At 52.4% G+C, this 13,347-nt stretch overlaps 5 protein-coding genes across 5 annotated transcripts; 3 read left to right on the forward strand and 2 right to left on the reverse strand.

The window, feature by feature from the left end:
• Positions 1-1,469: 1,469 nt before the first annotated feature.
• Positions 1,470-3,201, forward strand: CTRU02_201420 (membrane protein C14C4.07; the record flags this gene model as incomplete). Its single annotated transcript, XM_070203853.1, has 2 exons — positions 1,470-1,972; positions 2,004-3,201. 2 exons carry the CDS (start codon positions 1,470-1,472, stop codon positions 3,199-3,201), a joined length of 1,701 nt encoding a protein of 566 aa, XP_070062435.1.
• A 1,591-nt stretch (positions 3,202-4,792) lies between these two features.
• CTRU02_201422 (uncharacterized protein) lies at positions 4,793-5,917 on the forward strand (the record flags this gene model as incomplete). Its single annotated transcript, XM_036733712.1, has 1 exon — positions 4,793-5,917. The coding sequence occupies one exon, from the start codon at positions 4,793-4,795 to the stop codon at positions 5,915-5,917; it is 1,125 nt and encodes a 374-aa protein (XP_036574562.1).
• Positions 5,918-6,118: 201 nt separating this feature from the next.
• CTRU02_201421 (putative CipC-like antibiotic response protein) lies at positions 6,119-6,674 on the reverse strand (the record flags this gene model as incomplete). The annotated part of the gene is made up of 4 exons (XM_036733711.1): positions 6,119-6,155; positions 6,214-6,397; positions 6,486-6,611; positions 6,662-6,674. 4 exons carry the CDS (start codon positions 6,672-6,674, stop codon positions 6,119-6,121), a joined length of 360 nt encoding a protein of 119 aa, XP_036574563.1.
• A 2,136-nt stretch (positions 6,675-8,810) lies between these two features.
• CTRU02_201423 (cysteinyl-trna synthetase) lies at positions 8,811-11,434 on the reverse strand (the record flags this gene model as incomplete). The annotated part of the gene is made up of 3 exons (XM_036733713.1): positions 8,811-9,848; positions 9,898-11,043; positions 11,108-11,434. 3 exons carry the CDS (start codon positions 11,432-11,434, stop codon positions 8,811-8,813), a joined length of 2,511 nt encoding a protein of 836 aa, XP_036574564.1.
• A 423-nt stretch (positions 11,435-11,857) lies between these two features.
• CTRU02_201425 (tRNA (adenine(58)-N(1))-methyltransferase catalytic subunit trm61) lies at positions 11,858-13,312 on the forward strand (the record flags this gene model as incomplete). The annotated part of the gene is made up of 1 exon (XM_036733715.1): positions 11,858-13,312. The coding sequence occupies one exon, from the start codon at positions 11,858-11,860 to the stop codon at positions 13,310-13,312; it is 1,455 nt and encodes a 484-aa protein (XP_036574565.1).
• Between the last annotated feature and the right edge of the window lie 35 nt (positions 13,313-13,347).

A 13,347-nucleotide genomic window follows, 5' to 3' on the forward strand; every position in this document is an offset into this window, starting at 1 on the left:
TGAGGTGACACCCTCAAGTTACCACGTCCAACTAGATTGACCAGTGGCTCAAAACATAGCACTCAATACGTCTTATGTTTAGGAAGCCATTTGGCAGCTGTGTTGACGAGCATCTTTTATAACAGTTATTGTCAACTCAAACAAGAGATGCTGTCAGTAGCGCCGTTGTGTATGATTTATCCCAACTGTGATCAACTTGATTGACAGCCACTCATATTTGACGCCAGAAAAATTAATCTCTACGTCCTCTATCAGCTAACATGCACCAACCGAGTCATGGGAGTTCATGGTTTGATTTGTAGAGAAATTGCCAGGAGGAGCCTGGTTTAACTGGCCATCAAGATTCGGTGCAGCGCAGTCGCAGTGGGCCGTTCATTTTATGACGTAGCAGAACAGAAAAAAAATATGCATACATTGCGGACCATGAATAACGAGAGCCATTCATTTACCTGCCAGATTGCTTACATTCTGCTTTTGATAAATTTTTTTGCAACGTGTTTGCAGAATGCCGATGGCTGTTTTGGTCTTGGATTATGAAAGACCTCGGGCTAGTGTGACCAAAGTGTTTGGCCCGAGCTCAGCGTCTGCTTCAATTGCTCAATGACCCGACGTAGCTTCGCTTTTTCGGCCTAGTGTTTCTTGAAATAACTTTCCGTGTAAGGTTAAATCGAAGCACAATACTGTAAAATCCGAATGAAATTTCCAACGTATTACATATTCAGCAGCTGCTGTGGTTGTTGATTAGCAACTGCAATTGCAAGCAGGTCTGTGTACTAGGAGCCACTGCAGCTTATTTGTGGCTACAAGTGTGACAGTCAACCTGCAAACAAAAGGTTGACATCATCAAATTGAGGATAGTCTGGGCCTTCATTGAGACGTAACACTTCGTATGACCCAAACAAAGGCATTGAAACCTTCAATGTTGATGCCACTGAACTTCTTCGCATGCCGTCCGGCTTGTTCGGCGAACCCGATAATCCAGGTAGAGCCCTGCGAATATTTTCCCAACTGCCCTACTGAGTGGTATCTGCATAGGCGAGTACGCGCAAAATAGCTGATCGGCGGAGCTTGACCCGGCAGTGGGTCGGAAGCTGATGTTAAGACGATACTTTGGGCCACGGTAGACATCCATGAGTAATGAGCATCAAATAATGTATCTGCATATCGCATGTCAGGGGTCTTTGATCACTATGATCGCTGTACAAGGTAAGCTTCGGAGTAACGCTAGCACCCGCCTGTATCCAGCTGAAACAGAAGCTTGGCGATGGGGTTCTTTGCCAGATAGCCTCGTAAGCACCGTTTTACTCCCTCTCCTTTCTCGCTATCCCCCATTTTCCACCTCACTCACCCTTCCTCTTGCGCGCAGAAACAATATAGAGTCTCTTCGTGGCAGACAATCCAATGACTCGTGCTATAACTTGTTAGACAAGAGGTAGCAAAAAAAAAAAGGGAGAAAACTCTATTTCTAAATGACACGTTTGTCAGACGAAGTGGAGGCCGAGCGGCTCGTAGCCGCCGAGGATTCGGACCTAGAAGACCTGCCGGCAGACGCCGCCCCGGCCCCCGGGGCATTTCAGGCCTTTCGACAACCGCGACCAAAATGGAGCAGATCATCTCAGAGGTTTAATGGGTGGCCCGGCGGCAGCACCATCTGGGCTTTTGGAGTGCGCGTCAATGCCGTGCTGCTCCGGTTCCAAGCCCGTTCTCCGCGAGCCGTCATTCTCACCCTAGCAGCCCTCAAGTTTTCCATCACAATATGCGGCATGTTGCTCATGATTCCGCTGTTGCGGCTGATTGAGGACGACATCTGTCACAAGCATTATAAGCTGAGCCCTTCGGAAGAAATTCCCGAGATGAAGTGCAAGGTGGACGAGGTGCAGAAAGACATGGCCTGGCTTTTTGGATGGCAGGCTTTACTAGGCGCTGTCATCAATTTGGTTGTTGCGTTCCCTTATGGTATTCTCTCAGACAGGTAAGTACCCATCTGAGACCAGCCAAGTTGAGGTGGGATATACTAACACACCCACGCACAGAATCGGCCGCAAGGCAGTTTTACTGTTGGCCTATGCCGGCACCGTCATCTCCTTCACCTGGACACCGTTCTTTTTGGCCAACTTCCCGGAGGCGAACATCTACTTCCTACTTTTCGGCATGGTCTTCAGCGTCATCGGCGGCGGCATTGTTGTCGTGTTCAATAACGTCTATGCTATGGCTGCTGACGTTAGCACCGAAAAGGACCGCGCCTCCAATTTCGTGTACCTCTCCGTCGGTGCCGTCTCGGGCGGTCTCATCGGCCCCGTCGTGGCGGGCGCTCTGATGGAGAACTTCGGTCCCTGGGTACCAATCCGCATCGTCTTGTTACTGACACCTATGGTTTTCCTCTCGATTGTGCTTCTACCCGAGACGCTTCGCATGAAAGTGGATGATTCCGCGAAGCCTCAGGTTCCATTGCTAGACGCCGTGAAAGATGCTTTCCGCAATGGCCTGCACGAACTAAAGGAGTCTATCGGCATCCTCCACAACCGTAACATTATACTATGCTTGATTCCCTCGCTTCTTCACAGCGCACTCATGGGATCACACTCAAGCACACTCTCGCAATACGTGAGCAAATACTTTGGCTGGACCCTAGCACAGACATCATTCCTTCTCGCACCCCTAGGAATTCTTCATCTCGGCATCCTTTTGGTCCTTCCCTGGATCTCCAAAAGCCTCATCGATCCCCACGGTCGCTTCCGCCGTACAACTTTTGGCAAAGATTCTATCCTAGCGAAAGCATCATACCTCATGATGGCATTAGGAGGGTTCATTGAAGGCATCAGCTGGAATGTAGTCATCTTCCTCATGGGCCTTGCGGTGACCACACTAGGCTCGGCCAGCGGACCCCTTGTGCGTGCCATGATCACCGAGTTTGTCGATGCAGAGCATACTTCCCGGCTTTACGCGCTGACGAGCATGGTCGAGACACTGGGCTCGCCTCTCGGTGGTCCAGCGCTCGCGTGGGCATTCACGCTGGGACTAGAGAAGAAGGGAGCCTGGAGGGGTTTGCCATGGCTCTATGTTGGAGTAATGGGTACGTTGACGTGGGCGGCGTTGCTGTTTGTGAGAGAACCAAGAGCAAAGGGTCCCATCCACCTGGAAAGCCATAATCGTGATATAGAAGGGATGGACTATGAATCTGGGCCGGAAGATGAGCCGTGATTCGATGCTATCGAAGTTCTATTTATTGTATGAGTAAACATAGAGGTATCTATAGACGGGGTATTCGGGAAAAAAAGCAGGACAGGTTCAACAAGATGTTGGTAGAAACAAGAATTATACCATTCGCAACCGATTAAGATGTGAGCTGTCGCATAATGGACTTGGCGTTGCTTGTCAACGGATAATGTCATTGCATGTCCGCTACCACCTGCCATATCCATTGTCATTTGTGGGGGAAAGTGAGGCCGACTTATGTGACTGGCGCATATAGCATGATCTAACCAACGAGGTTCACCCTGGTGAAGACATCGACAGTGGATACCAAAAAACCTCACCAGCATCACCATCGCCAGCTGTCATTCGCCACGTGGCGAGCACTTTCTGAATATTGGCCTGCCAACGAGGCTGACCTGAAGCGGCCCTAGCACCTTATCTGATTCTTTAATATTCTGCACGGTAAATAGGGCGGCAGCTGTGGCTCTTGTCAAGATGACTTCTCTCAACGCGCATGAAGTCGGCATTTGAGCTTGTGCTCTTTGACGTTCTCTCCGCCACTTTAGCGTGAGCAAAGCGAAATGCCTCCCTTGATTAATGACACCACCATAATATTTTACCTGCAGCCTCAGCAGCTTTAGTCATAATCGTGATGTCGCCCAAAGTCCCCTTGCAGCTAACAACCCTTTTCCTCGATGCCCTCACTCGGGAGTCCTCCAGGGTGCCCTGCGTCATCATCAGTAACGAAGATCCCTGCTTCTTGGCGGTCTCCCTAGCTTCAGGTCTTTTCATCATAGCTTGAGACTAGATTCTCTCAACAAGCCCAACCGGGCGAATCCTACAGCCTTGGCGACTCGAAGTAGGCTGCTGAAAATCTCCGCGGACAACAAATATCATTCGCTACCCGACTAACAATCATTTAGCTGCCTAAATACAAATGGGAAAAACGGAGTAAGAAATCAAGGCGAACCAGCGGGCCTTTTTTGTCTTGCCGTGGCTCATTTCCTCAACCACTGCTTTTGGTCCGTGGCGCAGCCCTACAACACCGATGATCCCCGTAGAAAAAAGGCCGAAAAGGGTTGCAAGTCTCTTTTCTATCCCCCCCTCCTAGTTTGGTGTTCCGTGCCACAGAGGCAGCCGGACCCTGCCCGGCCTTGGGTGGACTGATGTCATGGGGGCCGACATTTGCATCACCATGCTATGCTATCGCCTCGTGGTGTTTCTCTTACTCTTTCCAACTAGACTTGGCAGCTACGTGCAGCGGGATTGGGCAGGTTAACCAAGGATCACTGGGCGGCGAACATAATGCGCAAAAACCTCATAAAGGGCTGTCCCCTCTCAGCTTGTGGCCCACTCCGACGACGGGGTCTACCATTGTGTTTAGATTGCTTCATAACAATCGCAATTGAAGGCGAAGCCAGCCTATATATTCCCCTTTCTGCTGAGAATCGATTCTCACGATACCCTCACTTTCACATCTGTGGAAATCCCCATACACAGCAATACTCTAATATCCACCCATTAATCCGTACAATCAATCTCCCCCTTTCATCTTACACAAGACCTGTATATCATCATCAATCCTGCCGGCATCATCATGTCCACCACAGAATTAGAATTCAAGATCCGCCAGGCGGCCGTTAAAAACCGTGAACTACTCTCCATTCTCGCCGAAACAGACCATGCCGTGCCGGATCTGAAGCAACAACGCCGCCTCATCTCGGATCTCGAGAGCCAGCTCCAGGCTTCTGACAAGAATGTGCGTAATCTCGACACGCAGCGCAAAAAGGAGCTCAAGGAGCACGAAAAGTATCGCGACAGCGTCATGCGCCGCTTCATGCACAAGGCCGTCGGCAAGCGTGAAAAGTTTGATGAGAGAGCCGCCAAGGAGGAACGCGAGTACTTTGATGTGCTGCAGGAGGAGCATCGCGAGAAGGAGATCAACAAGAACCTGAGAGATCAGCTCGAGGAGGCGAAGAACGCAAAGGGCCCCTTGGAAAAACAGGCCAAGAGACACGAAGATGCGCAGCGCGAGCTGGACAGCTTGTATGATTCCATCTTTGCAGGCCCCACGCCGAGCCACCCAAAGGAGGACTCCCTCGAGCATGCGACCTCGCGGGCGCTGAACGCCTACCACGACACCAGATCAAAGGCCGAAGCTGAGCAGCACGCAATCAACTTGCTCACCGATTCCATCAGGCGCATGGGCGATGCTCTCCGTGAGATAGACCAGGCCCTCTCCCACTCCCGCATGGACATGTTCGGCGGCGGGACCATGTCGGACTTGATGGAGCGCAACTGTCTTCAACGTGCCGAATCCGCAACGCAAGAGGCGAGGATGTTGGTGATGCAGGCGCAGCGTATGACGCCGTACATCGGCGACATGCCTTCTGTCACGATCAACCACGGCAACCTGCTGGGCGACGTGTTGTTCGACAACATCTTCTCCGACATGGCGTTCCACGACGAGATCAAGAAGTCTAGGATGTCGGTAGAGAGGGCCGCGGAAGCTCTAAGTCAGTTCTTGAAGGAGACCAGAGGTAGACACACGCAGTTGTCATGGGAAATCAAGGAGAGAGAGGCGACCCTGGAGGAGACGCGGTTGTTGCTGCAGAAAGAGCGGGAAAGGCTGTTTGAGATTTTTGCTGGAAGCGATAACTCGGAGATCAAGGCAAGGCCGATTGCAGTTGCTAGTGGCTCGTCGAAGCCGTGGGACTATTGAGCTTGTCAACTGGGCAGGGACTGTTTGACGATCCGTGGCGGAGGATGGACTGATGTGGCTGCAACCTTGGCTACTTGCTAGCGTCTAGATACCAATTTGTTCATTACGATAAAAAGAAAAAACGAGGATTTCAGTTCATAATTGTTTCATTTCATCATAGTCGAATGCTATCTTGCACGGCCGTTATCGCTATCTAGGTATCTAGTATTCCATGTGCTGGTGGCGTCCGCGGCGCTCACTGGACATAGGTACGATTAGCATTATGTATGGCTTTGTGGACTAAGACTACAACTCACGGGTTATACTCCTCCATGTCGCCGTACTGCTCCTGGTACAGATGCTCCGCCTGCTTCTCGGCGTGTCTCTTGGCCTTCTCGCGGTCGAGATAGTCGAGACCCTTAGTCTCAAACAGCTTGTCGACCTCTGCGCCTGCAAGGCCAACGAGCATCTCCTTCGCAAAGGCATGCTTGACGGGCTCTCCTGAATACCCAAACTGATCAGCAACCGAGTTCTAGTATCACGCAGGGACCTGCTCATCAGGTCGAAATGGCATGGATGGTATGCATACCGTTGCGGCGCTGACGGTCCTCGAACAGCTTCATGGCCTCAAAGGCGGCACCACCGGCGACAATCTCGTGGCTGAACTTGGCCTCGTGCTGGCCGTAGACGGCATCACGGTGTTCTCTGGCTTCGCCTATGCTGTATGAGTATTTGCTCTTGTAACCGGAACAGGAAGTGACGTACCGAATCCGAACATTTTGTCTAGTTTTAAAGGTGTTTATATGGTAAAAGTGAACTGAGTCTTGCTGATTAAAGCTTGAAAATCATCCATTATCGAGGGGCAGCTCGGGCGGCTTTTATCCCCTCCAGACCCGAAAGAGCTCTCATGTGATCTCAAGGGTCCAGGTAAGCTTGCCTGTCTATTTTGAGAAAAAGAGCTCAGCCTAAACCTATTTGCCCCTGATGATCCCCCCTTCTCCATGTCATGATGAAAGGAATGCGTGTTGGTCGGTCTCCGGTTCTGCAACAACAGGTATCAGGGTCCACGGACACCCCATCCAACCTAGTGTAGCTCCTATCCATGCTTGCCTCGCCCGCTTCGTGGGAACGCTGAACCCCTTGACGGGGGGCCCGGCTCTGCCACTTCAAGGCTAATGCATTATGAAAGCTATTGGTAAAATCGAGCTTCACCTTGCCGAGCTAGCCTTAGCCAACCATGGCCTGACGTAGAGATGCGCATTGGTTTTGGCGGGGATACTCGGGATATCGGCAGCGTCCCTTTTTTTGCCTTCGTGGTGGAGGTAACACGATGCATGCTTGTGCTCCATTCGTCTTGACACATGTCCCTACTCCTAGGATCGTTCTATGATTCGCAAGAGAATCCGACAGATGATCAAACCTACTTTCCAAGCTGGAGAAAAAAAAAAACATCAATGCGCAAAATTGAACCCCGCCTTTCAGATGTTTGGGCGAGATTAGTAACAGACACGCGCTGAGTAACACTGGATGAACTCAGTTGAAAGACTACTCCGAACAATAAGTGCCAGGCGTCAGTCACTACGTATCGTTTTCAAGGGGAAATAAAGGGGAATTTGAGATACTGGAATCCGGGCTTTTCGCCATTTGGTAAGGACCGCCCCGTCGGCGCGGAGAATTCGGCATCTCGTCCGCGTCAGCCACCCCTGCTGGGCTGAACGATAGAACCAAACAAGTGGCGTCCGAGAAAGCTTGTCGCAAGCAAAGGCGGGCGGGCGGGCGGCAAACCGGCAAACAAAGCTCCACGCGTTGTTACACAAAAACAACCGCCTCGACAGGCCCATCTCAAAACTATTTTGGCCCTAAAGCACCCGACTCGGTCCGTCAAGTCCACCAATGGCTTCATAAATCCACATAAACGTCGGCACTTGTGTGAGAAGTAGACAGGCAGGTTGGCAGTGCGTATGAGACGGCGACGGCCTAGGTCCTTAGATAGTCCAAGTCACTTCCTTCTGTACTGCCCGTTGACATCATGACGTGTCAGCCTGGCTCGTGCGGTTTATGTCTCAAAAAGTACTTCGATGCCATGAATCAAAGGGGCGTCGGGAAGGACACGAGCCCTCGGCAAGTGGGTGTCTTATGCCGTTCTAAAGATCTGCTGATTCCCCCTCCGAGAAGTGAATCCAGACCAGATCACCCAGGTGTTGAGAGAGAGAAGCATAACCTGTACGGTCCCATTTGTGGGGATAAGCAAAGGAACTAGACCATGTTCTTCCTGCTCATGGGTCTGGGCTTTGCCTTGGAACTTGCAGCCAGACCAGGGCATGAAGCTCAATCATGCGCTGAACCTCTTTGACCGCTCCTTTTCCTTCTCAAGCTCGTTGATCTTACGAATGCTGCCCCATAAGTAGCTATATCATGATAGGGCATGAAAACAGTAGCATGAGTGCGACAGTAGGAAACCGACATGTTCTAGCCAGATACTGATCCTGACATGAAGGTAAGTCTGTCAAATACACGTCAAGACGATCACCTCTTCTTGGCGATGGCGGGATCGTGCATCAACGGAAGCGTCCCGTCTTGGCAGGGTCCGCGCCGGGGGTGGCAGTGCCCACCCACACCTAACCACAGCAGCGGCCACATGCTGCGGTAGCTTCATTAGCCAGTTCACAGAGCTTAGCTTACCTTGCCCATGACTAGACACTATGCCGATGTTGCAGCGAAGATATTCTACTGTGTACACACCCGCATTCCACCGTGGGAACCAAGGCCATCACAATCGCGAAAAGCTTCTCTTCTTTAAGCTCATGGTAATGGGGTCTTTCTGCCCCTTTTCCTCCAGCTCAAACCGAGCGCCTGAGGATATCGTGAATAAAGCTCTGTGATTCTATACGACTTTGTAAGATTTCCGTTCCGTCTATGCCTTGCCCGCTCCAAACTTGGTCTGGTACTCCTCGTGGGCCTTCTTTTGTCTCTGCCATTCCTTCTGCAGCTTCTTCAGCTGGCTCTTAGGCACATCGCTGCCGTCCTTCAACTTAGTGGGCAATCCCTCCGCGTCCCACTCGGAATACTTCTCGTCTCCCTTGAACATTTCCGTGTGGGGAAGCTTGGCCTTCTCCCACTTCTCCTTCTCCGCCTGCTCACGAGCGCGCTTGGCCTCCTCCTTGGCCCGTGCCTTCTCAGCCTCCCTGGCCAGCTTCTCGTTTCTTGCTGCGATCAACTCACTGGCGTCTATGAACTTGATCAGAGAAGACTTGCCGTCCGGCCTATCGTCCAGGGAGACACCCAGAACAGTCAAGTCCTCGTCACGAATGCGGTCAGTGAGAGAAAGAATGGCCTTCTTGATCTCGGGGGAGACCGACGACACGATGCGTCGGAGCTCGTCACGCAATTTTGAAATAGCCCGCAGGTACGGCAGCGCCAATTGCTCAGAGTCACGAACACCCTTCGAAGAAACCGACTCAAACTCGGCATCGGGGTTTTGTTGGCTGAGGAGATCGGAAACAGAGTCCGAGGACAGCTTCAGCGCCTCGACATCTGACTTCACCTTGGCCCAGACCGCAGCATACGGCTGCACGACAGCTTTGGGCTCAACGTCCTTCTTCACCGTAGGAACCCAACCAAGGCCATCGTAAGGAGCCTTAGCATTCTCGTCCAGACCGAAGATGCCAAGGATCTTGGTGATCCAGCGGCCAATGGCTACCAGTTCAGGCAGTCTCGCCTCTGCATCCTGAGAAACAATCACCTTGTTCGCCTCACTGACCAGTTCCTGAATCACACGCATCGCCTGAGGGGTATCAAAAGAGTTGGTTAGGGCAGTGTGCAGGTCAGTCTTGGCCTTCTCCAAGTCAGCCAGTAGGCCTTCAGTCGGCTTGTCCTTGATAGAGAGGGACTCGATGCCTTCCGTAGACGCGTTTGCGTCGGCAACGAGGGCCTTGACGTTAGAGAAGTAGTTCTACAGCAAGTTAGCATTACTTCGCACTAGCAATGCACAAGACACTTACGTTGACGGTGGCCTCCCAACTTGATGCCTGAGCTCTCATGTCGGGAGAAATCTCAACACCATCGTTCCACTTGCCCATGAGGAAGACAATGCGCATTCCTCTTGGGGAATAGGTCGTCGCAAGCGCGTCTTGGATAGTTTGGAAGTTCTTCAGAGACTTGGACATCTTGGAGCCGGAGATAGAAAGATGTCCCATGTGCAGGAAGTTATTGACCCAGGTGTGCTCGCCCTTCTCCTTCTCGCAGAAATAAGCCTCGCTCTGGGCCAGTTCATTGTCATGATGGGGGAAAGCAAGATCAATACCACCAGAGTGGATATCCATCTGTGCGCCGAGAATATCAGAGGCCATGACGGAGCACTCAATGTGCCAGCCAGGGCGACCTTGACCCCACCTGCTGGGCCAGTACGGCTCTCCCTTCTTTGACTTCTTCCACAGCGCAAAGTCACCCTCATTCCGCTTCTCGCCAAGGTTCTTGGAAAGTGCTCCCTCGCCATCTTCCTGCAGGGACTTGTCGTTGCGATTACCGGGACGCAACCGCGCGTAGGTGTTGCCTGCCTTCTCGAACGCCGTAATGTCAAAGTAGACAGAGCCGTCGGACTCGTAGGCGAAACCCTTATCCACGATCCGCTCAACGAATGCTGCGATCTGGGGCACGTACTCGGTAACTCTTGTGATGAAATCGGGGCGCAAGCAGTTCAATGCGTCCATATCGTCGAAGAATAGCTTCTCCATGCTCTGGGTCAGGTCGGTGAAGATGGTCTGATCGCTGGTGTCGATAGTCTCCTTGTACAGAGAGTCGAGGTATGGCAGCAGGATCTCATCGATTCCGGGGTAGAACTTCTTGTCCTTGATCGCGAAGGCGGCGGTATCCATGTTGCTAATGTGCATCTTCGTCTTGGCCTCGTCGTCACCTGGCTTGCCCTCTCCGGTCAGCGTACCGCCAGCGAGGACCTTGCCGTAAGCGCTATCCCTCCGCTCGAGGTAGTTGTTCTCGTCCAGCTCCTGTCCGTCTGACTTGAGGAGAGGCAGGCTCTTCTCGGCATATGCGCGGAAAGCGGTGAGGGCGAGGTTCGTAAGCTCTTGCTCTGAGTAGTTCTTCTGCTTCTCGAGCTCGAGGAGACGCTGTCTGCGGGCCTTGATAATAATCTAGAGAGAGAAAGCAGTCAGCTAGGTTTTGTGAGAAGAAGATCCAAGTCCGTAGGTGGCACACCTTGTCGTCAACATCAGTGATGTTCATGACAAACTTCACGTCAGCACCAAAATAGTGCATCATGATGCGCCGGATAATGTCAGTGGAGACATAGTTACGCGCATGACCCAAATGGCTCTTGTCGTAAACGGTAGGCCCGCAAGCATACCAAGAAACCTTTCCTGGTTGGATTGGGGTAAAGGGCACCGGCTGGCCGGGCTTCAAGGAATTGTGCACCTTCAACGACTCCATTGTCGCGATGCTGGTGCAGGTCCTAGAGAAACGAAATCTGGGTATCGGAGTGGAGATTCGAAAGGAAATTCTGGTGAGTCTAAAGAGGCGATTCATCCAGGACTAAATACAGGACACTGCAGAAGGAGGGGCATGGAAAGAGGGTACTGTACGGGTCGAAGGGTTGGGGTTGAGTCACTAAGAAAAGGGAGGGGGGCCTTGGAGGGGGGAGGAGTCAGAAAGCCAAGTCGCCTTATCAAAAAATAAGAGGGTGACACCATCCTCAGCCTTGCAGAATCCGGGGCGGTGAGTCACTATGCAGCTGTGTCAGTGGTTGGCCAAAAGATCAGCCACAGATGCCCCGCGCTCAGCCACAATTGACTTTTTTTTTTTCCACTTCGACTGTCAGCCTTGCGTGAAGTTTTTCTTTCGTAGGGATTCTCTTCAAGCAAGTTAGGCTTCATTTTTTTTCTCTCGAGGGCCACAACTACAGATTTCCTGTCGTTTAGAATTTAATTCTAGCGACACCAACATCCCAAAATGGTGAAGCCATCTCCATTTCTCGAGCCTGGCCCGAGGACATCCGCCAATTCCATTGCCGTTGTCCAGCTGTCCCGCGATAACCTCGTTCCCTTGATCCTCCGAGACTCCACCGGTGCCGTCGATGGTTACGCCGAGGGCGCGGTTCTCAACACACGATTCGGCTCGTTTCCTCACTCCACTCTAATCAATGTCCCTTGGGGCTCGCAGATTCGCGCTTCAAATGTCGATACTGGTTCGCGCGGTCGCAAGCGCAAGAGAAAGGAGGAGGAGACTGATGTATCGACACCAGCGGCTGATGATGCCGACGCAGACTCGGGTGCCCCAGTAAAGAAGGCAGTTGCCGCCGCGAGCGGCTTCGTTCATATTCTTCAGCCTACTGCCGAGCTCTGGACCGCAGGCCTGCCGCACCGTACTCAAGTTGTCTACACCCCCGACTACAGCTTTGTCCTCCAACGGATACGCGCCCGCCCTGGCACCCGATTGATTGAAGCCGGTGCCGGCAGTGGCAGCTTCTCACACGCTTCTGCTCGTGCCGTTTACAACGGCTACCCCGAGAACGATACCCAGCGTAAGGGAAAGGTGTTCAGCTTCGAGTTTAACAAGGATCGTTACGAGAAGATGCAGGAGGAGATTCAAGCGCACGCTCTGGAGGGAATTGTGCAGCTCACGCATCGCGACGTCTACAACGGAGGTTTTCTGGTTGATGGCAAGAGCCCCGAAGCCGAATCCATATTCCTCGACCTGCCCGCGCCGTGGGAGGCACTCCCTCACTTGTCACGAAGGAAACCTGCGGCGGCCAAGGATGGAGAGGCCAATGCGGCGGAGTGGGTTTCGCCATTGAACCCCAAGAAATCGGCCTACATTTGCACATTTTCGCCGTGCATTGAGCAAGTACAGAAGACGATCAACACGATGAGAACTCTGGGATGGGTGGATATTGATATGATTGAGATCTCCAACAAGAAGTTCAACGTCATTCGCGACCGTGCCGGTATGGGCCAGCCTGAGCGAGGTATTGCGCCCAGCGCGCGCGATGTCACTGAAGCGGTGGGCAAGCTGCGCGAGATTGAGAAGCGCACGAGAGAATTCCACAACCCGAACGATCCCAACTCGGCCGAGGACTCGCCAGCAGCTGCAAACGCCATGGATATCGACCAATCTGCGAACACCAACGGCAACGCCACTCCGGAGGAGGAGACCAACGTGGTGAAGCCTTGGTTGCAGGGCCGTGTGATCCATCGTGCGGAGCCCGAGTTGAAGACACATACGTCGTATCTTGTCTTTGCCGTACTGCCCCGTGAATGGAGTGAGGAGGAGGAAGCCGCTGCGCTTGCAAAGTGGCCCTGTGGCTCTGAAAAGGGCGTCATCGGCACAAAGGACAAGGAGACCCGCAAGCAGGAGAAACGCGATTTGCTACAGGGTAAGGGCAGGAGGAGGAAGAACAAGGCATGAGGCCAAAGACAGACTGCCCGTTGAGTTGAGGAGCA

Source organism: Colletotrichum truncatum, assembly GCF_014235925.2.
Source record: "Colletotrichum truncatum strain CMES1059 chromosome Unknown Contig_0001, whole genome shotgun sequence".
NCBI classification, from domain to species: domain Eukaryota; kingdom Fungi; phylum Ascomycota; class Sordariomycetes; order Glomerellales; family Glomerellaceae; genus Colletotrichum; species Colletotrichum truncatum.